Raw genomic sequence first — 27,733 nt, forward strand, 5'->3', positions numbered from 1 at the left:
TAGATAGTCTTCATAACATCACAGTTCTGTAATTTGAAAGCAGCTATAACACACGTTAGACAATCAACAATCTTAGCAGAGGGAATTAATAAATGTTTTATCAGTCAAAATAAAATCAAAGATGAGAAATTCAAACTAAAGAAAGAATCAAGAAGGAAGAAGCACAAAAAGCTCACTGCTCTCTCCATTCTCCGTGGTGCTCCTGAAGCGTTAACACCTTTTTTTTTTTTTTTTGAGCAACTAGAAGGACATTGTTATCATTTGTTGGGATGGAGAAGTTTGAGGAGTTTGGGTCCAGAAATCCTAAATTTGAGAGGTCTATGACAAATCCAAGTGGAAATAGAGGTCTGAAACTTTTCTAGTTATTTCAAAGGGACATTAAAATTGCCTTTCAAGATATGTGTGATCAAGAGGTGTAGATATCCTATTTCTTCTCTCTCTCCAAATGTTTATTTTTGGCAAAACGTCATTTCCATATGCAAAGTAAATACTTTGTAAAAACATGCTGACAGATTTAAGAAATGGACAGTTTTCTCCTACAGAATACTAATTCCTTGAGCCTTGTACAGGCATATTTTTCCTTTCTTTTTCTTTCTTTTCTTTCTCTTTTCTTTTTTTATTCTCTCTCTCTTTCTTTCGTGGCTGTTTGTTTTAGGAACAGAATTTTTCAGCCTGAAACACATAGATATTTAGACTGCATACAAACTTCGTGTGCATGTGTATGCGTGTGTGTGTGTACTTATGCAAATGCATATACTAGAGTGGAAAATCCATGTTCCTCAAAAGATTCCTAAAGGGCCCTATATGCCGAAAACAATTTTAAAAATTCAGAATCTCTCTAGTCTCAGTGATACTAATAAACAATAACAGAACTATTTTTTAAATACATGACTTAACAAAGCAGAATCACTACAAGCTGTGGAGCCAGCCACCTAGTCAAAATCCAGTCCGCCTTTTACCATGTGATTCCAAGTAGGTTAGGAAGTCTCAGTCTCAAAGTCTTGAATCCACAGGAAAGAGTGATTGATAATTGCTATATGGAAAGTTGCTGCGAGATTACATGGTATCAGGTACACAAAGAGCCTGAAACATAGGGTATAGTGGGGTCCTCCTCCAATTTGTTTCTTTTCTTCTTCCTCACTTTCTCTGTTTATTAGAAGAACTGGGCTAAATAGCTACTAAGTGAAACACCAGAGAAAATGTACTGTGCATTAAATTTAAAGAAAAACGCCAAATTATGTAACATAATATTCTTATCTATATAGATTCTAATTTTCCTCTCCTTTTTGGTATTTAATACACATAAATTGGTGGGGGAAGGGGGTAAATTCCTAATGAAGAAAACGGCAGTCAGAAACCAAGAGTATGTCAACAGTGGAGAATCTGATGCTACCCAGTGAAGTGACACCAGTTATACTTCATGAATGACAGCTTTCTGCTGGGCAGTTGTGTTCCTTTTACTTACTAAGATGCGGTGGTACATTCTTAAGGACAGTGAACAAGAGGTGACGCAGAGAACACGTCGGATGTCCGATCCTTCTGGCCACAGATGCTGAAGCAGAAATAGAGTCCTACACGCCTATTAAGAAAGAAAATTTCTTCAAATGCCAAATTATTTAGAAATATTCTTTTACTCATAAGTGCTCTTGCTTGTAAGAAACAGATTGTATAGATTTAACTAAACAGAACTTTAAACGTTTATGTTTAAAAATGTATGATTATTTTAATGATCAAAAATTGAAAATTAATTATAATCAATATGCCAGAGAAATATGAAAACCAAAATATATAAAGAAATTAAATAACACAATAAGACATTAAAATTTACTAAAATATGAACAAACGATTCACAAAGGAGGAAACAGATTATTAATAAAAATAAAATCATTCAATTTTACTAAAAATGAGAGAAATACATGTTAGAACAATAATTAGATATCTTGTTATAAATGTCAATATATCAAAATTTTAAAAATAATATCACGCAACATTGAAAATTGTGTGGTGAGTCAACTATCTTATAGATTAAAGATGAAAGTACAGGTAGGTATAGAATTTCTGCAAAGCTCTTTGACAACATCCATCAAGATCATTAAATATGTTGATACCTTATGATCCAGTTTTGAATTTCTGGGAATTTAGAATAGAGGAATAATAATCCAATATGTGTACAAAAATCTTATACATCAAAATGTTCATTATAACATTATTTATAACAGCCAAAATTTTGAAGTAATTTAAATGTCTAACACTAAGAAAATGTAATGCGCTCATTAAATATTACATTTATGAAAAATTCTTAATGACAAGAAAATACATAATAATCTTAATGAAATGTATACTAAAAATATATATACAGTCTGGGCATGGTGGCTCACAGCTGTAATCCCAAAACTTTGGGAAGCCAAGGTAGGAGGATCACTTGAGCCCAGGAGTTCAAAACCAGCCTGGGTAATAAAATGAGACATCATCTCTACATAAAATAAAAAATTAGGCAGGCATGGTGGCACATGCCTGAGGGTCCAGCTACTCAGGAAGCTAAGGTGGGAGGATCACTTGAGCCTGGGAGGTCAAGGCTGCAATGACCCATGATTGTGCCACTGTACTCCAGACTGGGCAACAGAATGAGGCCTTGTCTCAAAAAAAAAAAAAAGAAAGAAAAAGAAACACAAAAACATGTGTGTGTGTGTCTATATATAGAGAGAGAGAGACACACACACACAACACACACACACACACACACACACACACACACACACAATATGTCCTCAGCTACACAAAAATATATGTTAAAATGCTAAGTGGAATTATGGATATTCTTACTACTTTTCCTTTTTTTTCCAAACTTTCTTCTGCTTTTTACCATTTGAAAATCAGAAAGAAAAAAAAGAAAGAGGTGCTTAGTAATCCATCATGATAAACAGGATTATAAAGCATAGTTTGATAAGATAATCAGAAAGTTAGATTTCAGGTATAATTAATTTCTCATTTTGACTATTTATATGGCAAATGATGTCTTAGAGCCCTCCTCAATTGGAATAATAAAAAATAAAATTACTTTTGCATTAAGTACTACAAATTTCTAGTTTTCCAGAGTCTGTCTTAAAATATGGCTTCCAGAAATGAACATAAAAATTACATATGCCATCTGATCAATTCAAGGTAGGAGCATGACATTCTGAGATTCAGATAGTATACATGTATTAAGGAGATCTATGGCATTGTTTAGTCTGGTCTAAGGACTGAACTAATCATAACTTGGTTCTCATTTATCAAATTCTATCAAATTTTTTTAAAGAAATAAAAATTTTAATACCTCTTCCATCATATCATTCCATTTCAACCGTTCAAAATAAGGTGCTAATGCTAAAACCCTTCTTTCTTCCAAGTGTTGTATGAGACTTTTATATGCACTCTGAATCACTGTTTCATTCTGTAAAAGGGAGAAAACCATGTCAAATACATTAAATAAAGTGTTACCTGCCTATAAAAAATGAGACATTTCATGCAAATCAAAACCATAATGAGATACCATCTCCTGCCAGTCTGAATGGTGATCATTAAAAAGTCAAGAAACAACAGATGCTAGTGAGGTCGCAGAGAAATAGGAATGCTTTTACACTGTTGTTGGGGAGGTAAATTAGCTCAACCATTATGGAAAACAGTGTGGCAATTCCTCAAAGATTTAGAACCAGAAATACCATGTGACCTAGCAATCCTATTACTGGGTATATGCCCAAAGAAATATAAATCATTCTATTATAAAGATACATGCATAAGTATATTCACTGCAGCACTACTCACAATAACAAAAACATAAAATCAACCCAAATGCCCATCAATCATAGATTGGATAAAGAAAGTGTGGTATATATACCCATGGAATACTATGCAACCATAAAAAGGAACAACATCACGTCCTCTGGAGTAACATGGATGGAACTTGATGCCATTATCCTCGGCAAACTGACAGAGGAACAGAAAACCAAACACCACATGTTCTCACTTATAAGTGGGAGCTGAACAATAAGAACACATGGACACAGGGAGGAGCAACACACTGGGGTCTGTGGGAGTGGGGGTGGAAGAGAGAGCACTTTGAAAATTCTACAGGATAAATAGCTAAATTCTACAGGATAAATAGCTAATGCATGCAGGGCTTAATACCTAGGTGATGGGTTGATAGGTGTAGCAAACCACAAAGCCACACATTTACCTATGTAACAAACCTGCACATCTGCACATGTATCCCAGAACTTAAAGTTAAATTAAACTTTTTAAATGAGACATTTGAATTCTACATGTGTTATAATGTATACTAGTAAAATTACCCTGTTGTGTCTTTAGGACAATTTTTCTTAAGCTCTGATAAACATGTATATTTCCTGTTTGCCAAATTAATTTTTATTTCAGAATATAATGAATTGTCTTGGTATTATGGGGCTTTCAAAAATATAGAAAATTAAAGAAGGTAGTATGAACCCCCCATCCTGAACAACTAACAACATTTAATACATCCATAATATTTATTGAGACTAATTTAAACAGTCCAAAAGGGGTGATAAAAATAACCTTCTTTTAGGGAAATACTTATAGATAATGAATTAGGAAATAATTTTACAGAAAATAAAATCATCAATTTAAAACGAAAAGAAGGCCAGGCATGGTGGCTCATGCCTGTAATCTCAGCACTTTGGGAGGCTGAGGCAGAGATATCACTTAATCCCAGGAGTTTGAAACCAGCCTGGGCAACATAGCAAGAAGCAAGACCCCAATTCTATTAAAAATAAATATATAAATATGGTTATTCTTAAGGAGAGACAAAACAAGATACTCGTATTGCATTTTTAAGTCAGAGTCTGGTATTTCTCAGGCAAAATAGAGACTTACTGGTAGCAATATCTGTTCTCAATATGAAAATGAAGTCTAGAGTCCAGGCACAGTGGCTCATGCCTATAATTCCAGCACTTTAGGAGGCCAAAGCAGGCAGATTACCTGAGGTCAGGAGTTTAAGACCAGCCTGGGCAACATTGTGAAACCCCGTTTCTACTAAGAATACAAAAATTAGCCAGGCACGGTGGCAGGCACCTGTAACCCTGGCAACTTGGGAAGCCAAGGCAGCCAGGAGAATTGCTGAACCCAGGAAGTGGAGGTTGCAGTGAGCTGAGATCATGCCACTGCACTCCAGCCTGGGCAACAGAGCAAGACTCTATCTTAAAAAAAAAAAAGCTGGGAAAATTTTAATGACAGGATAAAAGTAAAACAAATAATTAATCTAATGAAGTCTAAAGTTCTAAAAAAAAAAAAAAACTGAGAAATAATTTAATGACAGAATAAAAGTAAAGCAAATAACTAACCTAAAAGCATGACAAACATCTGTATGTCTTAATTACCATGAAGGATGTTTGTCAAAACGTGATAAATTTTAGTTGGTTTTTATCGCCATATTGTACATTTAGAAGGCAATTTTCCAACCAAAACAAAAAATAAGGAGTCACAATTTCAAAGGGCAGAGATTTGCTACAAAAACTAAAAATATGAATTAGATTGAAAGATTATTTTTGATGAACTATTGAATGGCATACATCACCAGAATTCATTTCGAAATGTGAAAACTGGAACAAAACTAGATTCACTCATAAGATTAATGATATATTTTTTGACTCCCAAGTTTCAGAACATAAATACTGAATGCAGAAAGTAAAAAGTTCCACTTCAAAGTTTCCCTTCTTGTTAAAGAATAATAATAACAAATGTTAGAAATAATAGTTTGTTTTAAAGACTAACTTTCAGGAATAGATCCAAGATGGCCAAATAGGAACAGCTCTGGATTGCAGTTCCCAGCAAAAATGCAGAGGGTGATTAATCACTGCATTTCCAAATGAATTTTTACTGCCCGCAGACCAGGAGATTCCTGGGCAGAAAAGTGGCATGAGTTTCCAGCACTGCTGTTTCAGCCATCGCAGTGAGTTTCCACACAAAAACTCACACAAATACGGGTGCCATTTCAACTGGCGACTGGAACACCTAGGAGACAGAGTTGCCCATTCAACTGAAAAAAAGGGGGCTGAAACAGGCAGCCAGGTGATCTGGCTCAGCCAGTCTCACCCACACAAAGACCAGCAATGTGAAACGCTCTGGAATGAGAGTTTCACAGCAAGCACAGCTGGACCTGGGATGGTCCGGCTCTGTGGGAGGGAGAGCGTCCGCCATTACCAAGGAAGTCCACCATTGCCAAGGCAATCCGCCATTACAGAGACAATCCACCATTACTGTGGGAGACCGCCATTACCAAGGCAGACCACCATTACCGAGGCAGTTCTAACTATACTTCTATAAACAAAACTGCAAGGAGGTTCACACAGCAGCTAGGCAGAGCCCATGGCAGCTCAGCAACACCTCTGCTGGCAGACTGTGACTAGGATACCTCCTCACTGGGCAGGGCAGCTCTGAGAAAAGGTAGCAGCACATCAGGAACTTATAAATAAAGCCCCACCTTCCCGGGACAGAGCACCTGGGAAAAAAAAAAAGCAGTTATGAGTTCTGCTGCAGCAGACTTAAACATACCTGCCCAGCAACTCTAAACTGAACAATGGAGCTCACAGCTCAGCACTTGAACTCCTATAAGGGACAGACTGTCTCCTCAAGCAGCTCCCCAACTCCCATATGTTTAGAGACACCTCATAAAGGAGAGCTCAGGCTGACATTTGGTGGGTATCATTCTGAGACAAAGGTAACAGAAGAAGAAACTGGCAGCAACCCTTACTGTTCTGCAGTCACTGCAGGTGATCCCCAGGCAAGCAGGGTCTGGAGTGGACCTCCAGCAGTCCTACAGCAGAGGGGCCTGACTATTAGAAGGAAAACTAAGAAACAGAAAGAAATAACTTCATTATCAACAAAAAGGACGTCAACTCAGAGAACCCATCTGAAAATCACCAACTACAAAGACCACTAGTAGATAAATCCTCAAAGATGGGAAGAAACCAGCACAAAAAGGATGAAAACACCCAAAACCAGAACACCTCTTCTCCTCCAAGGGATCACAACTCCTCACCAGCAAGGGAAAAAGGCTGGATGGAGAATGAGTCTGATGAATTGACAGAAAGAGGCTTCAGAAGGTAGGTAATAACAAACACCTCTGAGCTAAAATAACATGTTCTAACCCAATTAAAAGAAACTAAGAACCTAAAAAAAGGTTTGGTGAAATGCTAACAAGAATAAACAGCTTAGAGAAGCATATAAATTAATTGATGGAGCTGAAAAACACAACATCAGAACTTTGCGAAGTATATACAAGTTTTAATAGCTGAATCGACCAAGCAGAATAAAGGATATCAGAGATTGAAGATCAACTCAGTGAAATAAAACAAGAAGGCAAGATTAGAGAAAAAAGAGTAAAAAAAAAATGAACAAAGCCTCCAAGGAACATGGGATTACGTGAAAAGACCTACTCTATATTTGATAGGTGTACCAGAATGTGATGGAGAGAATGAATCCAAGTGGAAAACACTCTTCAGGATATTATCCAGGAGAACTTCCCCAACCCAGCAAGGCAGGCCAATATTCAAGTCCAGGAAATACAGAGAACACCACAAAGATATTCCTCAAGAAGAGCAACCCCAGAGCACATAATCATCAGATTCACCAGGGTTGAAATGAAGGAAAAAATGCTAAGGGCATCCATAGAGAAAGGTCAGGTTACCCACAAAGGGAAGCCCATCAGACTCACAGTGGATCTCTTGGCAGAAACCCTACAAGTCAGAATAGAGTGGGGGCCAATATTCAACATCCTTAAAGAAAAGAACTTTCAACCCAGAATTTAATATCCAGCCAAACTAAGCTTCATAAGTGAAGGAGAAATACAATCCTTTACGGACAAGCAATTACTCAGTGATTTCATCACCACCAGGCCTGCTTTACAAGAGCTCCTGACAGAAGCACTAAACATAGAAAGGAACAACCAATACCAGCCACTCCAAAAACGTACCAAATGGTAAAAAGCATTAACACAATGAAGAAACTGCATCAACTAACAGGCAAAACAACCAGCTAGTATCAAAATGGCTGGATCAAACTCACACATAACAATATTAACCTCAAACGTAAATGGGCTGAATGTCCTAATCAAAGACACAGACTGGCAAATTGGATAAAAAGTCAAAACTCATCTCACATGCAAGGATACACATAGGCTCAAAATAAAGGGATGGAGGAAGATTTACGAAGCAAATGGAGAGCAAACAAATGCAGTAGTTGCAATCCTAGTCTCTGATGAAATAGATTTTAAACCAACAAAGATCAAAAGAGGCAAAGAAGGGCATTACATAATGGTAAAAGGATCAATGCAACAAGAAGAGCTAACCATCCTAAATATATAAACACCCAATACAGGAGCACCCAGATACATAAAGCAAGTTCTTAATGATGTACCAAGAGACTTAGACTCCCACACAATAATAGTGGGAGACTTTAACACTCCACTGTCAATATTAGACAGATCAATGAGACAGAAAAATAACAAGGATATCCAGGACTTGAACTCACCTGGAGCAAGCAAACCTAATAGACATTTACAGAACTCTCCACCCCAAATCCAGAGAATATACAGTTTTCTTAGCACCACATCACACCTACTCTAAAATTGACCACATAATGGGGAGTAAATAGCCCAAAGTAATTTATAGATTCAATGATAGCCCCATCAAGTTACCTACGACCCTCATACCAAAACAGAGATATAGACCAATGGAGCAGAACAGAGGCTTTGGGGTCAATGCCACACATCTACAACGATCTGACCTTTGACAAACATGAAAAAAACAAGCAATGTGGAAATGATGTTGGGAAAACTGGCTAGCCATGTGCAGAAAGCAGAAACTGGACCGCTTTCTGACACCTTACACTAAAATTAAGTCCAGATGGATTAAAGACTTAAACATAAGATCTAACACTATAAAAACCCTAGAAGAAAACCTAGGCAAAACCATTCAGGACATAAGGCGTAGACAAGGATTTCATGACTAAAACACCAAAAGCAATGGCAACAAAAGCCAAAATAGACAAATGGGATCTAATTAAACTCCAGAGCTTCTGCACAGCAAAAGAAACAATCATTAGAGTGAACCAGCAACCAACAGGATGGGAAAAAAATTTTGCAATCTACCCATCTGACAAAGAACTTATACCCAGAATCTATGAAGAACTAAAACAGATTTACTAGAAAAAAAAACAAACAAACCCATTCAAAAGTGGGTGAAGGACATGAACAGACACTTTTCAAAAGAAGACATATATGAGGCCAACAAACATATGAAAAAATGCTCATCACCACTGGTCATTAGAGAAATGCAAATCAAAACTACATTAAGATACTATCTCACGCCAGTTAGAATGGCAGTCATTAAATCTGGAGACAACAGATGCTGGAGAGGATATAGAGAAATATGAACACTTTTACACTGTTGGTGGGAATGTAAATTAGTTCAACCATTGTGGAAGACACTGTGGTGATTCCTCAAGGACCTAGAAATAGAAATCCCATTTGACCCAGCAATCCCATTACTGGGTATATATCCAAAGGACTATAAATCATTCTATTATAAAGACACATGCACACGTATGTTCATTGCAGCACTGTTTACAATAGCAAAGACCTGGAACCAACCCAAATGCCCATCAATGACAGACTGGACAGGGAAGTTCAGCATATATACACCATGGAATACTATGCAGCCATAAAAAACGATGAGTTTGTGTCCTTTGTAGGAACATGGATGAACCTGGAAACCATCATTCTCAGCAGACTGATACAAGAACAGAAAATCAAACACCACATGTTCTCACTCATACGTGGGTGTTGAACAAGGAGAACACATGGACACAGGGAGGGGAGAATTGCAAACTGAGGTCTGTTGGTGGGGGACTAGGGGAGGGACAGCGGGGGGTCGGTAGTTGGGGAGGGATGACATGGGGAAAGATGCCAGATATAGGTGATGGGGATGGAGGCAGCAAACTACATTGCCATGTATGTTCATATGAAATGATCCTGCATGTTCTTCACATGTACCCCAGAATCTAAAGTGCAATAAAATATAAATACATATCTAAAAAAAAAAGAAAGAAGACAATTTGATGGGTTCTCTTGCAACCTGCTGAGCACAATAGCTCTGGATTTTAATTATCCTTTCTAAAACAAATGGAAGATAGAATGCATCATCTTAAAAGAAAGATCTGTTGATTTAATGCAAATTTTGATCAGTGTTTCTAGAAAGCTATTGGCATTTGTATTCATTTTATTTTTACACTGTGGATCAGTGCCCGGCACAAACAGAATCTTATAGAATCTTGAGTCTAATACCCTTTGTATTGAAGGCCTGGCAATGCATTGTTATCTTTTCTGGGGAGAATGACAAAATGCAGTCCTTTACTTTTAAAAGACATTATTATTAAGGCCCTGGAAAAACACATAGTCATTTTCAATTAAAAATTGGTAAAAGAGAGACTCTAAAATAAAAATTTGTGCCAATGTTCACCTTTAATAACATTATGAAATCTCACAAAAATGTAACTAAAATTTAACCAAATTTGAGCAAACTTAGAGAAAAGGCTGTGTAGGGATGTTTGCTGCAAAACGTATGGTTTTCTCTGGATGGTGCTCAGGCTTTAACTAAGCCACATTGTGAAGTAACCATGATCTGTGCAAGGTCATGTCTCCCTTCATCATAAATCTATGTCCAAATGAAAAAGACAGAAGAATGAAATATGATAGGCACCATTTTGTGCCAGAAAATATAGTAAGTACTGCTTTAGAGCAATGCACGCCGTTGAACTCTGTCTGCAACTTCATTACATTCTTATGGCATGGATATTTTTAATTTATAAATGTTATATATGTAGTATAAATTTCATTTATACCATAAACTCTGATACAGATATTAGAGATGGTATCTCCAGATATGAGTTCGTTATGATGCACATACCTCTCCCAAAAAAGTGCCAAAAACACACAACTTAAAGTCCTCAAACTGACACATACATTTACACTTAGGTGTGAGAAAAATCTTACCTCTAGAGCACTTGTGGTTAGAAAGTCAAAACTTGCCAGAACAAAACTCAGTCTTCAGAATCTTCTTCCCTCATCATAGGATCAGAGCATTTCATCTGGCCTTCTTAAATCTAAATCTTTAAAATGACTATGTTTCTTCTTTCTCTCTGTTTTTCCTAATAGTTGGAGCTCATATGACTTCTGAGTGTAAATATCTCTTATATCTACATGTAAACATGACTTTCTACTGACTATATTGTTATAGACAAAAACTATTTTCACAATCCTGTGTGTATAAGTATATCCTACATCTACATGTAAACATTAAATGACTTTTTACTGACTATATTGTTATATTATAGATAATTATCTCCTATATCTACATGTAAACATTAAATGACTTTCTAATGACTGTAGTGTTATATTATGCAAAAAAATTATTTTTGTAATCCTGTATATCCTATATTTACATGTAAATATGAAATGGCTTTCTACTGACAAAAAACAAATAAATAAAGACTAACTTTCTTCATAGCCTTCTTGCTTTTTGCTAATAACTCCTTGTTAAGCCCTATCCTACACAGCTGTTAGACACAAGGGAATAAGTACATTCTATGTCCTTGTACTTTAACCAAGATATCTGTGCTGGGCATGCTCACAGGCATGTCCCACCTCACAGCCTATGCCCCTTCCTTATTTGGACTTCCTCCTTTCCTTTTTTCTCCATTGCCTGTACTATATAGAAAAGTTTTAAGTGGTTAGCCAATAGCGTTCAGTTTAGATTGTGAGATCTGGCCCCAACCAATGGAGATCAGACACAGCAGTAAGGACCCAAAGCATAAGGAATAAATATGTCTGCCTTTCCTTTGTTCATTGTACTCTCAAGGCAAGATGGCTAACAGGAGCGCCCTTTCTGCAGAAAGTAAAATTGCCTTACTGAGAAAACATTTTGTCTGAAAGCTAATTTTTCCTTGCAGTACCTGGGAACAAGCATTCTGTCTCTAACACCTAATGCCAGATATACCAAAATAATGAACCTATCATAAAATTGAAATTCTAAAATGCTTTGAAAATTCTACAGACTTCATGAGTTTATGTTAAGGAATGAAATTAATTCATTACTTCCTTTGTCAATCTTCATGTCTTTCTCATTAAGGATCCCTCCTCCATGTTTGCTATCATTTCACTGCCTACAGTCAACACATGAACCTCTTAAGACACGGATTTCCAGTTAAATGCATTTCTTGCTTTCCATGATCTGGGCAGCAGGGCACCCTATGGCTAAATATATAGAAACTAAAGACATACTCCCTTGTTGAAATCCACTGTCAACCTTTTATTAATAAAAGAAAATCACTTCTCTACTTATAACACTCTAACAAAAAAAAAGTCTGGATTTTCCATACCAATAATTCTCTCATTCTCTTCAGACACCACTGGGTGCCATACAATGGAATTCCATTCTGATAATAACCACCCTGAGTTAACACAGACCCCACAGGGTAAGGACTCAGTCCAACAAGACTGCCTCCCACTTCAGATGTGAAGCACAAGTGCTAGGCTTCGCATGCTGATGGACCAGCTACAAATCTGGGGTTCCCTCCTCACATTTGGTAATTTGCTAACATAGTTCACAGAACTCAGGAAAACTGGTTTGCTTACTATTAACAGTTTATCATGAAGGATACAATTGTGGAACAGCCAGATGGAACAGATTCACAGGGCAAGGTATGGGGAGAGGGGCAGGTGGCTGCAGTAACTCCCTAGGTGTACCACCCCTCCCAGACCTTCCCAACCTGGGAGTTCAACAAACCTTAATGTTCAAGAGTTTTTATACAGTTTAATATCTAGCCCCTTTTACTCCCCTTCCCAGAGGTTGGGGGTTGGGACTGAAACTTTCAGCCTCTAATGGCTTGGTCCTTTTGGTGACCAGCCCAATGCTGAGGCTATCCAGGGCCCCCAGCCTAGGTCACCTCATAGGAAAAATTCAGATGTGATCAAAAGCAACTCTTTACAAATAACAAAAGACATTATTATTACTCAAGAAATTCCAAGGGTGTTAGGAGCTCTGTGACAGAAACTACAGATAGAGTGCAAATATATTTCTTATTATACCACAATAAGGTACTTAACATGAGCAAATTACTTTAATACTCCAAGTATTCTTTTATGGATGAGGTGATAATACCATAATTAGATGTGAATAGATAGAGATAACAATACCACAAACCTTATAGGAGTACCCTGAGAACTAAGAGAAATTTAGGAAAAGGAATTGGCATAGTGCTTAATGAATGTCTATCATCATCATTGTTACCATTATTAAATTTATTACCTCTTCTCAGACTGCCTATTGTAGGTTCCACTAAGAAGACAGAAAGAATATTGAGTTAAAGATTTTGAGAATTAAAATAAAAAATCAGGAGAAAAAAATGAGAGTTATTAATGTCAATTACCTGCTTCAAAAAAGTTTGGTTTCTCTCTGTGCTTTCCATAATATGTGCATAAAGTCTGAGAGTATCAGATTCGTGCCCTGAAGAAAGCACAACATTGACTTTCATTCCCCAGGAATGTATGATTAAGAAGTTAAAAAGGTACGTTTGTAAATCACTCAGGCCTTCCTCTGAAACTATCAGAAAATATGGGTAATGCTGTTCCAAGAATAACTTCCAATCTTGTGATAAGCATCCAGAAAACTCCGTTTGCACATCAATGTCAGTGTTGTGTTGAAGGTGGAGAATTAAAGCAGTTCTCAATGAAAGAAATTCAGGAAAATCAAAATATGCACATTCAGCATCCTGTGGTGAGAAAGAAAAAGTATGTCATTTTGAAATCTTGCTTTAGTGATTTGTTAATTCTGCTGCTTACAGCACAAAGGCATATAGAATCAAACCCACGTGATCTAATTGTTTTTCTCAAGGGCCTTAAACTTGACTCATTTCACAATTGTATGCCACAAGTCAAAATGTGGATTATATAGACTCCTCTCCTTTATTTGAGCAGGCATACGTTATTACTTCACTTCTAATTTTTTTACTCTATGTTTAAATAGGGATCAAAGTAGCAAGTGGATAGATATATTTCATCTGAATTGAGAAGCTGACGTGGATCACTATTAGCAGTTATGTTCCAGGTGATGCGTCTCCTCCTTAAACAATGTAAATCTTTTCTTAGCAAATCAAAATTTCAATTTTTCAAATTTACAAGAAAAAAAACCCATTAAAAAGTGGGCAATGGACATGAACAGACACTTTTCAAAAGAAGAAATACATGCCACCAATAAGCATATTAAAAAAGCTCAACATCCCTAATCATTAGAGAAATGCAAATCAAAACCACAATGAGAAACCATCTCATACCAGTCAGAATGGCTATTACTAAAAAGCAAAAAATAACAGATGCTGATGAGGTTGCAGAGAAAACGGAATGCTTAACACTATTGGTGGGAGTATAAATTAGTTCAACCATTGTGGAAAACTGTGGCAATTCCTGACAGATCTACCATTCAACTCAGCAATCCCATTACTGTTTCATCATAAAGACACATGCATGTTCACTGCAGCACTATTCACAATAGCAAAGACATGAAATCAAACTAAATCATTGATAATAGACTGGACAAAGAAAATGTGATATATATACATCATGGAATACTATGCATCCATAAAAAAGAAGGAGATAATGTCCTTTGCAGATACATGGATGGAGCTGGAGGCTATTATCCTTAGCAAACAAATGCAGAAACAGAAACCAAAAACCTCATGCTCTCACTGACAAATAGGAGCTAAATAATGAGAACATATGGACACAGAGAGGGGGACAACAGACACTGGGGCCTGCACAAGGCTGGAGGGTGGAGGGTAGGAGGAGGGAGAAGATCAGGAAAAATAACTAATGGGTACTAGGCTTAATATCTAGGTGAAGAAATAATCTGTACAACAAACCCTGATAACACAAGCTTACCTATAGAACAAACCTGCACATATACCCCGAACTTAAAATAAAAGATTAAAAAATTGGTTTTTAAATGATATTGACAATCTAGTCTATTAGACTGTCAATATTTAAGAAGAAACCTGACTTTTCTATATGTATCGATCAAAACACTGCTTTTACTTTTAATGGTGCCAAAACTAACCACCACCTGCAAAAAAAAAAAAAAATCCTATGTAAAAAGATTAAACAAATATAGACTAGAATTCTTAGAAGTAAAACAACAATTGCTTCTAGGAGTAGGATAAGGGAATGTGCTCATAATATACTTTTGTATTTGGGTTGAGATTTGTTAAAATTTGAAGCCATTCAATCTGTAATTTTTAAAAAGCATAGTATAATACAACTGTTGAGGATATTTATAGAGATCAATCCAAATAAAGATAGTGCCTCTATTGAATTTGCCATTCTACTGGAATGTAAATACAATTTCTTCTCAGTTTTGATCCTAAAGTGCTTCCTAGAATTTAAGAATAAAAATTCAGGGAGCAAAAAAGATTGTTGAGAGAAGTTTGCCTCCTACTTCATGTTCCTAGGTGTCCTTAAAATAAGTATCTGTTTTTGCAGATAAAAATTAATTTTAGCTATCAACTACTCTGACAATGACATTTCTAGAAGATTATATTCAAGAACTGTAGACTCTATATTATTTCCAAGAACAGACGGTACATTCACCAAAATAGGCCATATATTGGGCATCAAAACAAATCCTAATAGATGTGTAAATAACTGAAATTGGAATTAAATTAGAACCACAATGGAATTAAATTAGAAATCAATAATAACACAAATAGAAAAAAAACAAGCATTTATACATTAAAACAATACTTTTTTAATTATTTAAATTATCCATAAGTGACATAATTGTAGAAACAGGATTTCACTCTGTTATTCAGGCTGGTCTTAAACTCTTGGCCTCAAGGGATCCTCCCCTCTCAGCCTCTCAAAGTGCCCTTATTACATGTGTGAGCCAGCTCACCTGGACTAATTGCCCATATTTATGGAGTACAGGGTGATATTTTGATATACATGTATATAATGTGTAATGATCAAATCAGAGTAATTAGTGTATTGATCACATCAGACACAATTATTTGTGTGTGTGTGTGTGTGTGTGTGTGTGTGTGTGTGTTGAAAAACATGCCAAATCTGCTCTTCTAGGTATTTGAAAAAAAATGCAATAAATTACTGTTAATTATAGCCACACTATTGTGTAACAATGTCCTCCAAGGTGATCCATGTTGCCACAAATGACAGAATTTTATTTTTTTATAGCCAAATAGTATTATATTGTGTATGTATACACCACATTTTCTTTATCTATTCATCTGTTGATGAACACTTGGTTTGTTTCCATATATTGGCTATATGTATAGTGTAATAAAAACAAGAAGGCAGATATCTCTTTAACATAATGATTTCCTATCTTTTGAATATGTACCTAGTAGTGGGATTAATGGTTCACACAGTAATTCTGGTTTTCATTTTTTGAGGAACCTCCATACTGTTTTCCATATTACTAACTCACATTCATACCAGCAGCAAATGAGTTGCCCTTTCTCTACATCCTTACTAGCATTTTTTTTTGTCTTTCTGACAATAGCTATTCTAATGGGGTGAGATGCTATCTTATTGTGGTTTGGATTTGCATTTCTCTGATGCGTAATAATGTTGACTATGATTTCATATACGTGTTGGTCATTTGTATGTCTTCTATTGAGAGATGTCTACTCAGGTCACTTGCCCACATGTTAATTGGATTATCTTTTTTTTACTTTTGCTGTTGAGATGTTAGAGTTCCCTGCTTATCCTGGATATTAATTCCTTGTAGAATAAACAGTGGCAAACATTTTTCCCATTCTGAAGGTGTCTGTTTACTCTGTTGATTACTTCCTTTGCTATGCAGAAACTTTTTAGTTTGATATAATCCCATTTGTCTATTTTTGCTTTTACCACCTGTGCTTCTGAGGCCTTCATAAGATCTTTGCACTAACCAATGTCCTAAAGAATTTCCCCTATATTTTCTTCTAATAGTTTCATAGTTTTGGGTCCTACATTTAAGTCCTTAATCCATTTTGAATCGATTTTTTATGTGGTGAAAATGAGGGTTCAGTTTCATTTTTCTGCATGTGAATATCCAATTTTCTGAGTACCATTTACTGAAGACATTGTCCTTTCAATTGAACATTCTTGATGTTTTGGTCGAAAATCATTTGGCTGTAAACATGTGAATTTATTTCTGGGTTCTCCATTCAGTTTCATTGGTACAAATGTCCATTTTTATTGTCCATTTTTATGCCAGTACCATGCTGTTTGGGTTACTAGAGCTTTGTTGGATACTTTGAAATCTATCAGTGTAATACCTCCAGCTTTTAAAACAACAAACTCCTAAATAATCCACTGGTCAAAGAAAAAAGAATCACAAGAGATGTCAGAAATTATTTCTAATTAAATGGTAAAAAAAAATGCAAATTTGTGATATGTGGCTAAAACATGGCTTACAAGAAAATTTTTACAGTTCATAAATAGAAAAGAAGAAAGAGCTTGGCTTAAAATTTCAACTTAAGAAGCTTGTGGAAAAAAAAGTAAGAAAAATCCAAGAGAAACAAATAAAGACAAGAGTAGAAATCAGTGAAATTAAAAAGAAAAAAAGACAATACAGAAAATTAACAAAATGAAAAAGCTAGGTGTTTGAAAACATCAACAAAATTCATAAATCACTAACTAGATTAATCAAGAAGAAAGAAGACACAAGTCAGCAGTATAAAGGATAAATGAAGGCAGAATAAAATGGAAATTATCACAGTAGGGAATCCGTGAGGCTGTGTCACATACAGCAGATATGGCTTTCACACATGTTTTAAAAAGTTAACTCCTTATTTTCCCTTATCAGTGTATCAGGTTATAGAATCAGAGATATAACAATGACAAATGGCATTTTAATTTGTAAAATTATGTAATGATACTTATCATTTGGAAATAGAAAAATAAAAATCTATTCCCTCACCAGATGTGAATTTCAAGTAGAGCAGTTGCTTTGAAGAGTTAATGTCATGTTTCTGATGAGTACCCTCCTGTCATTGCATCATTGGTTGTCACTAGCAGCTGGCCAAAAAAAAAAAAAGTCTTTTGCTGTATTAGTCAGGATTTCTGCAGTTTATGTTTCAAAACTGGTTTAGAGTATCTGGGTGATGGGTATATATGGTCCATGTATCCCTTTTTGGAAAGCTATAGTTACAGTCTGTGTGCTTTGTAGCCTGTTACACAGAAAGCAGCAGATAATCAAAGATTTAAGGGACACAGACAGCTGCCAGTTGACAAAATGGGACTGTAATGTGAAAGTTTTTAGAGGGTTTTTGGTTTTGTTCTAACAAAACATGTTCTAACATGTTTTGTTAGAATACATGTTGGTTTTGTTCTGTTCTTCTTTTCCTTAAGAAAGGAACCAAGCTTACATATAAACTGTTGGTAATTTTAGTTTCCTTCTGTGTCATTCAGTGTAAAACTGCATAATTTGAAAAAAAAAATGAAAAAATAAATCTTTAGTAGCTAGGCACAGTGGCTCATGCCTATAATCCCAGAACTTTGGGAGGCCCAGGTAGGTGGATTGCTTGAGTTCAGGAGTTGGAAACTAGCCTGTGCAACACAGCAAGACCCCATCTTTTCAAAAAATACAAAAATAAGTCAACCATATTCACGGCTGTAGTCCCAGCTACTCAGGAGGCTGAGGTGGAGGATCATTTGAGCGCAGGACACAGAGGTTGCAGTGCGCCAAAATAACACTACTGCATTCCAGTTTGGGAGTTAGAGTGAGTCCCTGTCTTGAACTTTAAAAAAAGAAAATTTAGTTTCTGTTCAAAAAATAAAAATAAAAGAGGGACCTAACTAACACTAACATCACTACAAATCTTTAGGCAATAAGAGGAAAATAAGAGAATGTTATATGCAACTTTATGCCAAAATATTAAATAACTTAGATAAGATGGCAAATTCTTTGACATATACAATTAACAAAACTGACACAAGATAAAACAAAATATCTAAATGGCCCTACATTTATTAAAGAAATTGACTTTGTTATCAAAAATTTTCTTCAAAGGAAAACTCCAGACCCAAATGCTTTCACAGGAAAATTTTATCAAATTTTATCAGATTTGTCTGAGGAAATAATACTAATCTTACAAAAACTTTTTCAGAAAACAGAAGAGGAAAATGGGCTTTTCAACACATTCACTAAATCAGCATGATCCTAATACCAAAACCAGACAAAGACACTATAAAAAAAAATAAATAAAACTGGCTGGGTACGGTGGCTCACACTTGTAATCCCAGCACTCTGGGAGGCCGAGGCTGGCAGAATCCTTAGGTCAAGAGTTCCAGACCAGCCTAGCCAACACAGGGAAACACTGTCCCTACTAAAAATACAAAATCATCAGCCAGGCACGGTAACACATGCCTGTAATCCCAGCTACACTGGAGGCTGAAACAGGAGAATTGCTTACACCTGGGAGGCAGAGATTGCAGTGAGCCAACACTAAGCCATTGCACTCCAGCTTGGGTGACAGAGTGAGACTCCATCTCAAATAAATAAATAAATAAAATTACAGATTAATATTTTTCACGACTATATACTTAAAAAGCTTAAAATATTGGGAAATCAAACTCAGCAATATATTAAAGAAAGTATATCTATCATGACCAATTGAGGCTTTCCCAGGAATAAAAGATTGAATTGAATTAATATTTAACAATTTCTTAATGTAATCTACCAAATTAAGAAAATAAAAGAGGAACACTCTATCAGAATTTCAATACATGTAGGAAAAGCATTTTTTTAATGTAACACCTGTTCATTATAGAAATTCTCAGAAAACTTAAGAAGAAATTTCCTCAATTTGATAATAGGAAAATCATTTTTTAAAAATGTAACACCTGCTCATTATAGAAATTCTCAGAAAACTTAAAATAAGAAGAAATTTCCTCAATTTGATAATGGGTATATATAACTACAGCTAATATGATACCTAGCAGGGAAATAATGGACGCTTTCCCTTTAAGATCAAAGACCAGGTAAAGATGCCCACTCACTCTACTTCAACATTTACTAGAAGTGCCAGTCACTGTAATAAGGCAAGAAAAAGAAATTTTTTTTAATTGAAAAATAAGAAATAAGCATATATTTATTCACTAAATATTTTGAAAAATCTAAGAAATACACAAATCAGCAACTAAAATTAATAAGTTGCTTTGATAAGATTGTAGGATATCAGTTAACAAAAACCAATTCTACTTCTACATACAAACAGCAAAAAATACAAAATTTTTTAAAAGTTCAATCTATGATAAGATCAAAACATGAAATATCTTGAAATATATTTAGCAAAAGATGTGTAACATCACAATGAAGACTACAAAACTGATAAGAGAAATTGGAGATCTTAAATAAAAAACGGCTATATATTGTGTTCACTAACTGAAAAACTATATTGTTCTACAAATGTAATGACTATCAATTATAACCCCATTGTTCTTTTTAAATAGAAATTGGTAAACTCATTCTAAAATTTGTGTGAAAATGCCGAGAACCTAGAATAGTGAAAGTTAAAGAAGAACAAATGGGTTTCAAGATTTACTATAAAATTACACGAATCAGCACATTGTGGTACTGGTAATTTGTTAAATCCTTTGATGGAACATAGTAGAAAGCCCAGAAATAGACCCACACATATATAATCATTTGATTTTTGATGAAGAAACCAAAGCATTCTACTGGTAGAAGAAAAACAGTCTCCACAATGGATGCTGGAATAAATGAACCTCAATTCCTAATTCACACCACACAGACACAAAAATTAATTCAAGACATATCATAGACCGATGTAAAAGCTGAAACTACATGCTTCTAGAATTATTAATAAGTATAGGAGACTATCTTTATGACTAAGAGATAGGCAATGATTCTTATCAGGATATAGGCACAATAACCATTAAAGAATAATAAATTAGACTTCATCAAAACTAAAATATCTGCTCATCCAAAGCTAGCATTAAGAAAACGAAGTGGCAAGCCACAGACTGAGAAAATATATTTGCAATAATATATATGACCACATGTTGTACACAGAATATATCCAGAACTACTACAACTCAATATTAAAAAGATAAAGAATTCAATTTAAACCAGTCAAAAGATATGAGCAGATGCTTCACAAGTGACAGTATACAGATGAACAATAAGCGCTTGAAAAAGTAGGCAACATCATTAGCCATTTGATAAATACCAATTGAAACACAGGAACATCACACTACACATCCACCAAAATGGCTGGACTAACCAAATACAAATGTTTGCAACTACATGGGGCACCAGAAACTCTTAGTCATTGCTGGAGTGAGTATAAAAGGGCACAATGACCTTAGGAAAAGTTTTGGCAGTTTTATAAAATATATTTTCCAATCACAGATATATGCATAAGGAAAATGAAAACTTACATCCACACAAAGACTTGTGTGTGATTGCACATAGTACCTTTATTCATCTAGGCAAGATATTGAAGGAGCCCAAGTGTTCACTCAACAGGAAAATGGGTAAACAAACCATGGTACATTTCTACAATAAAAACCTTACTCAAAATTGGTAAGAGGAACAAAATACTGATACACACAACAAAATGGATACCTCTCAAAAACATTATGTTGAATGAAAGAAGGTTTATACAAATAGTTCATACTGTAAAATTCTACTTATTAAAAGTTCTAGAACTTTGAGAGGCCAAGGCTGGCAGATCACCTGAGGTCAGGAGTTCGAGACCAGCCTGACCAATATGATGAAACCCCGTCTCTACTAAGAATACAAAAATTAGCCAGCTGTGGTGGCATTGACCTGTAATCCCAGCTACTCAGGAGGCTAAGACAGGAGAATCACATGAACCCAGGAGGCGGAGGTTGTGGTGAGCAAAGATTATGCCACTGCACTCCAGCCTGGGCAACAAGAGCAAAACTCCATCTCAAAAAAAAATAAAATAAATAAAGTTATAGAATAGGCAAATCTAAATACAATAGAAAGGATTTAAACAGTGGTTGCTTCTGAGGGATGGAGTGAGGATGAACTTGATAGGGATATGAGAAGACGCCCTGTGGAACAAAAGTTTGGGTTATACACGCACACCTTTGTCAAAGCTCAATGTACTGGTAAACACTATGCACACTTGGAAGCTCATTAAATGGCATTAGGTTGGTGAAAAACTTTTTGTAATACGTTTAAGATCTGTGCATTTCACTTCATGCAAATTTGACCGCCAAAAAAAAAAAAAAAAATCTTGCAGATAAGTACTGAACTCTGGTTAATGGCATGTATGCTGAAATGTTTAAGAGTAAAATGTAATGTCTACAACTACTTTGAAATGTACCCCCCCAAAAAAAGGAGTTATTCAAAGGCATGGATAAGTTTACAGATATAATAAAATGTAATTGTATGATTTAGATGGTGGAGATATAGATATTTGCTACACAACCTTTCAACTTATCTATATTTGAAATTTTTATAATAAAATATTGAAAACTAAAGAAAGGGCTTCCTGGTGCTTACCACACACTGAATTCTTACACTGACTATATAGAAAGGGAGCTAGAGTAAACCTACCTATATATACTTCAGCCCAGACCTTGTGCCTGGTCTATATTGTGAATGTGCGAACATACAGTTGAGAGAAAAAAAAAAAACTTAATAAATAAAAAATAAAGAATGGCTATCTCTGAGTAGTGAAATCATGGGTAATATTTTCTTTTGTTAATCTGCCTTTTTATATTTTCCATGATGACATGCTTCATTTTAAGCAAAATACTCTTTAGCTTAAGAGATTTCAGTTATAGTTTTCAAAGGATTAAAAAGACATCAATCATCATATATTACCTTGAAGAAAACTATAGAAAATTGTCCTCCATTACTCATAAGATCCACAAGATAGCATTCAACCAGATAGAAGAAATGGAGATTCTGTCCCCACTTGAATGATTTTACACATAGGCATGTGACAAGCAAGGAGTCTCCATCAATCACAAAAAAATTAGATTCCACGAAATCATTTAATATGCTGGAATACCTAAAATAAAATAGAATAAAAATCACAGATGATTTCCACAGAGACTTTGTTGCTGTTGTTATTATTATTGTATAAGCTACTATTTGTTGCATGCCTCATGTCAGTCTACGATGTCTTTTCAAATACAGTACCTCATTTAAGCAACTGTCCGTTATAAGAAGGAGATAGCACAATTACTATTTTATTACAAGAAAATTAGGCCCAGAGAGACAAAGGAATTTATCCAATGCTAAATGGCAGAGCCAGGATTTGAACTTGAGAATATGATTCTAAAGGCTGTTATTCTGGATAAGCGCATATATAACCCCCAGCTCCAGAAGTCTGATTGCTTTAGGAAATAATCTGTTCAGTGACAGCCATGACAACTCTAGGAAGAAGAGTGCATTCCCATCATCTCCAAGCTGCTCCAAGATAAATAGTTGAGTGATCCTGTATGTGTATATGGGTTAAGAGGTATGTGGATACACAGAGCATATAATAGTATAGCTCTTTCTTTTTTAATTCACATACTTACCCAGCTTTTGGCATTTCATACAAAATTAACTCTGTCATTTTCCTGAAAAATACTGCATGATCCTTTAACCCTAAAAAAAGAGATTTTGAACCATCAATATGTTTACATGTATATATAATTTAGTAATTATTAAGAAAAGGAAATATGGATATCCAATTACTTTGTAATATTACTGAATCTCAATATCTCACAAGATTGTTGTTTTATAGACTGCTAATATCAAAGATTGAGAATTACCCATTGTTGCTGCTTCTGGGGCTACAGGGTAGAAGAGTAGAAGTGGAATTTATTACATATGGCTGATATATTTTATTTTGGCACCTCTAAAATGCCTATATTTGCTGTGAATGGCACCCCTGTAACAAAAGAAAAAAAATTAGAACTCTACTTATTCCTAAAACAAAGAAAATGAACCCAAAAAATATGGTTACAATTTCCACAGAGCAACAGTCTAGTAAAAAAGCAAAGATTGGTCAAATAATCATACAAAGAATTTCAAACCACAAATGTGAGAAAAGGCACAGATGTGGGTGTGGCTTCCCTAAAGAATTAATGCATGAGCTGAGATCTGAAGGAAAGAATGCTCCCTTATAGTTAATTTGCCCCTCAAAAAGCAACACAAAGTATTCTTGGCAAAGGGAACAGCATGTGCAAAGGTCTTGTGACAGGGGACAGTATGGAAAGTACCAGATTCAGAAAAGACATTAGTGTGGCTGCAGCAGAGGGTAAGGCTGTTTCAGATAAGGTTAGAGAAAAGGATAAATAAGGTCAGATAAGGATACAGAAAAAGGTCAGCTAAGGATAGAGGAAAAGGAAGCTATGCAGTCTTTTAAGGAATTTTAAGGTGTTTCGTCTTTACCTTCAGGTCACAATTCAGCCATTGATGGGTTTTAAACTGGTTGTAATTTGATCACACTTGCATTTGGTAAACATTACTCTATCTTTAGTACAGAGAAGAGATTGGATGGGGAAGTACATAGAGAAAGCTACTGAAATAGTCCTGCAGAAAGACGATGGTGGTTTGAACTAATGTGATGCTATTCAGACGTGGAGAGACGTGGATTTATCAGAGGGACATTGTGAAGATAAATGTGACATAGTTTGACAATAGATTCCACATGGGAAGGGAGAGGTGGGGGTGTCATGGATGACGCCTCAGATCCTAGCAAGAACAAGAGGATGGATGATGGGGCTTGGACAACGCATGCTAAAAGGTGGCCAGGTTTCTGGGCTAGAAATAGAAATATGAAGTCACTTGATTACTAAAGATAACTGACGAAATGAGTATATATCACAGGTAGAAGAAATCAGTGAAGGCTGCTGATTAGTAACTCTGGGTCACTCCCAAAATAAGTTTCTGGCCACTACTGATCACTCCCAATGAAGAAGGGAATTAAATAATAGCAGTAATAGTAAAAACAAAACCTTATAATTTGTAGTTCCTATATAAAAAATACATTTTGCTGTGTTGTATGCTTTTAATATAAAACCTAACCCCTAGCACTGCTTAAAATTAACTTCCTCCCTGTACAACCTACCTTATCTATTCTTCCCACATTCTCAGCAAAGTTCCCAGGCATCTCAAGACTCCTGTTTTCCTTGCTAACCAGCTGCAATGTCACAGGGCAAGATAACACCCAAAAAATCTACAATGAGTTCCTCAAAACGCTATTTTTCAAATGTGATATACATAACAAGACATGTTGCAAATTAATTAACTGTTCTTTGTTCTGACTTCTGTAAACCTGTTAGCTGCTATGTCATCTTGGATGTATAAAAGTACCCCATTTTCTTTCTCTGGGCCTCAGCCTTGGGATACTAATCTGCTGAGCCGGTGGGCACCTTAATAAAATCCTCTTGTTTCATCCATTGGTCTCTCCGGTCTCCAGGATATTCTGTAACACCAAAATGAACCATTTGCACTCAAATTCCTGTTTTGGGAGCCGATTCTGGGAGAACTCACATCTTCACTTCATACCAACCATAAAGAACAGCAGCAAAATACGGTTAGAACTCAATATTGCCACAGGATTGGTAGGTAGAAAAGTATTTATAGCCAAAGTAAGTATAGTCTCTGTGAAACTGAAGGGACAGAAAGCAGAATGCATTTATTCAACAACTACTGAATGAACAAACACCTGCTGCGTGACGGCACTGCACTTGGGCATGGGAGTACACTGAAAAGGACAAAAGTAGCCTTTGCTGTACTCTAGGAACTTATCATCTAGTAGGAAAAAAAATGAAACTTTAAATATGTAAAAGTTAAGTATGATTTAAAAAGTAAAAGAATTTTAATGAATTGGACAGGATTGCTACAGACAATATCTCCAAGAAAGTGACATTTTAGATGAGACCAGAAGGAGTGAGTGGAGTGGTCATTCAAAGACTCCCTCCCATTTAAGAGAGAGACAGGTTAGGAAAACCTCAATCAGCTTTTTTAGTAAGCACTGTAATTTTTAAAATGTATAATATCCATATAAATGTTAGGATCATCAGATATAAAATACTGATCAGACAGAAAATAAACACCAAAAATAAAGACAAAGAAATAAACAAACTAAAAAAATCAAAATATTCTAAAAAAAGCAGAAGAGAACTTTTAAAAATTCCAACTAGAATTTTCATAGAGAATCAAAGATATTGAATCTACGAAATAAGAGCTTGCATGCTGCTGTTGAAAAGAAAAAAATACAGGAACAAGAAAGCACTCTTGAAAATTCAAATCAAAACTACATTGAGATACCATCTCACGCCAGTTAGAATGGCGATCATTAAAAAATGCAGAGACAACAGATGCTGGAGAGGATGTGGAGAAATAGGAACACTTTTACACTGTTGGCGGGAGTGTAAATCAGTTCAACCATTGTGGAAGACAGTGTGACGATTCCTCAAGGACCTAGAAACAGAAATTCTATTTGACCCAGCAATCCCATTACTGGGTATATATCCAAAGGATTATAAATCATTCTATTATAAGGACACATGCACACGTATGTTCATTGCAGCACTGTTTACAATAGCAAAGACCTGGAACCCACCCAAATGCCCATCGATCACAGACTGGACAGGGAAAATGTGGCACATATACACCATGGAATACTGTGCAGCCATAAAAAACGGTGAGTTCATGTCCTTTGTAGGGACACAGATGAACCTAGAAACCATCATTCTCAGCAAACTGACACAAGAACAGAAAATCAAACACCGCATGTTCTCACTCATAGGCGGGTGTTGAACAATGAGAACACAGGGAGGGGAGCATCACACACTGGGGTCTGTCGGGAAGAAATAGGGGAGGGACAACGGGGGGGTGGGGAGTTGGGGAGGGATAACATGGGGAGAAATCCAAGGTGATGGGGAGAAAGGCAGCAAACCACACTGCCACGTGTGTACCTATGCAACAATCTTGCATGTTCTTCACATGTACCCTGAAACCTAAAATGCAATAAAAAAGCAAGATTGCAGATATAAAATAAATTATAAATTCAATAAATTATAAATTATAAATTCAATAACACAGAATCCCAAGTTAAAAGACAGAGTTCAGAAACACAATGAGATAAAAATAAGAGAAACATTAATACACATGAAAGATTGATCAAAGCTTATAGAAGCCATTAAAAGGAAATCCAGGAGGAAATAACTGGGATACCAGAATGGGTGATAAAAATAATCAAAAACATAAAATGAGAAGATGTAATTTAAGAAGACTGTCTCAGGGCCAAAGAAAAATATGAGTCCCTAGATTAAAAAGGTTCTCCAAAAACAAAACAAGTTTGATGAAAAAAGAGAAAGCTACAGCTAGATACATCCTGATAAAATTTCAGTGCTCCAAAGATAAAAAGAAAATCTAAAATCTGACAAAAGATATTTTAGCCACAAAAGAATGAAAACGAAAGAGGCATTAAGGTGAATAAGGACATGAGCTCTGAAATCAGGATGCCTGGGTTGAATTCCTAATTGTACAACTAACGAGTTGTGTGGCCTGAGTCAAGTTGTTTACCATTTTTGTTTCGGTTCCCTGTCTGCAAATTTAGAATAATATTATTATCCTAGGGTTGTCGAGATAAAATGTATTAA

General features: G+C 35.6%; 1 protein-coding gene and 1 non-coding gene across 9 annotated transcripts in view; one reads left to right on the forward strand and one right to left on the reverse strand.

Moving 5' to 3' along the window:
- Window positions 1-27,733, reverse strand: part of LOC116565151 (probable ATP-dependent RNA helicase DDX60-like) — a 129,181-nt gene that overhangs the window by 91,841 nt on the left and 9,607 nt on the right. For 3 of the 8 annotated variants that reach the window (XM_032298615.1, XM_032298614.1, XM_032298616.1), the window contains exons 2-7: window positions 23,891-24,009; window positions 23,654-23,723; window positions 22,950-23,139; window positions 13,501-13,842; window positions 3,317-3,433; window positions 1,466-1,579 (exon numbers count right to left, since the gene is read on the reverse strand). In XM_032298615.1, coding sequence (XP_032154506.1) covers window positions 1,466-1,579; window positions 3,317-3,433; window positions 13,501-13,842; window positions 22,950-23,139; window positions 23,654-23,723; window positions 23,891-23,894 — 837 coding nt within the window. In that variant the 5' untranslated portion in view covers window positions 23,895-24,009. Of the gene's footprint in view, window positions 1-1,465; window positions 1,580-3,316; window positions 3,434-13,500; window positions 13,843-22,949; window positions 23,140-23,653; window positions 23,724-23,890; window positions 26,347-27,733 lie in introns of those variants that run through there. The other 5 variants (XM_032298619.1, XM_032298621.1, XM_032298617.1 and 2 more) reach the window with 5 other exon arrangements.
- On the forward strand, window positions 22,609-22,738 carry LOC116565327. Its single transcript, XR_004275387.1, has one exon. It is a non-coding gene; the product is annotated as a small nucleolar RNA SNORA51 (small nucleolar RNA).

The sequence above is a fragment of the Sapajus apella genome, unplaced genomic scaffold (assembly GCF_009761245.1).
Source record: "Sapajus apella isolate SASKATOON/1434 unplaced genomic scaffold, GSC_monkey_1.0 scaffold39, whole genome shotgun sequence".
NCBI classification, from domain to species: Eukaryota; Metazoa; Chordata; class Mammalia; order Primates; family Cebidae; genus Sapajus; species Sapajus apella.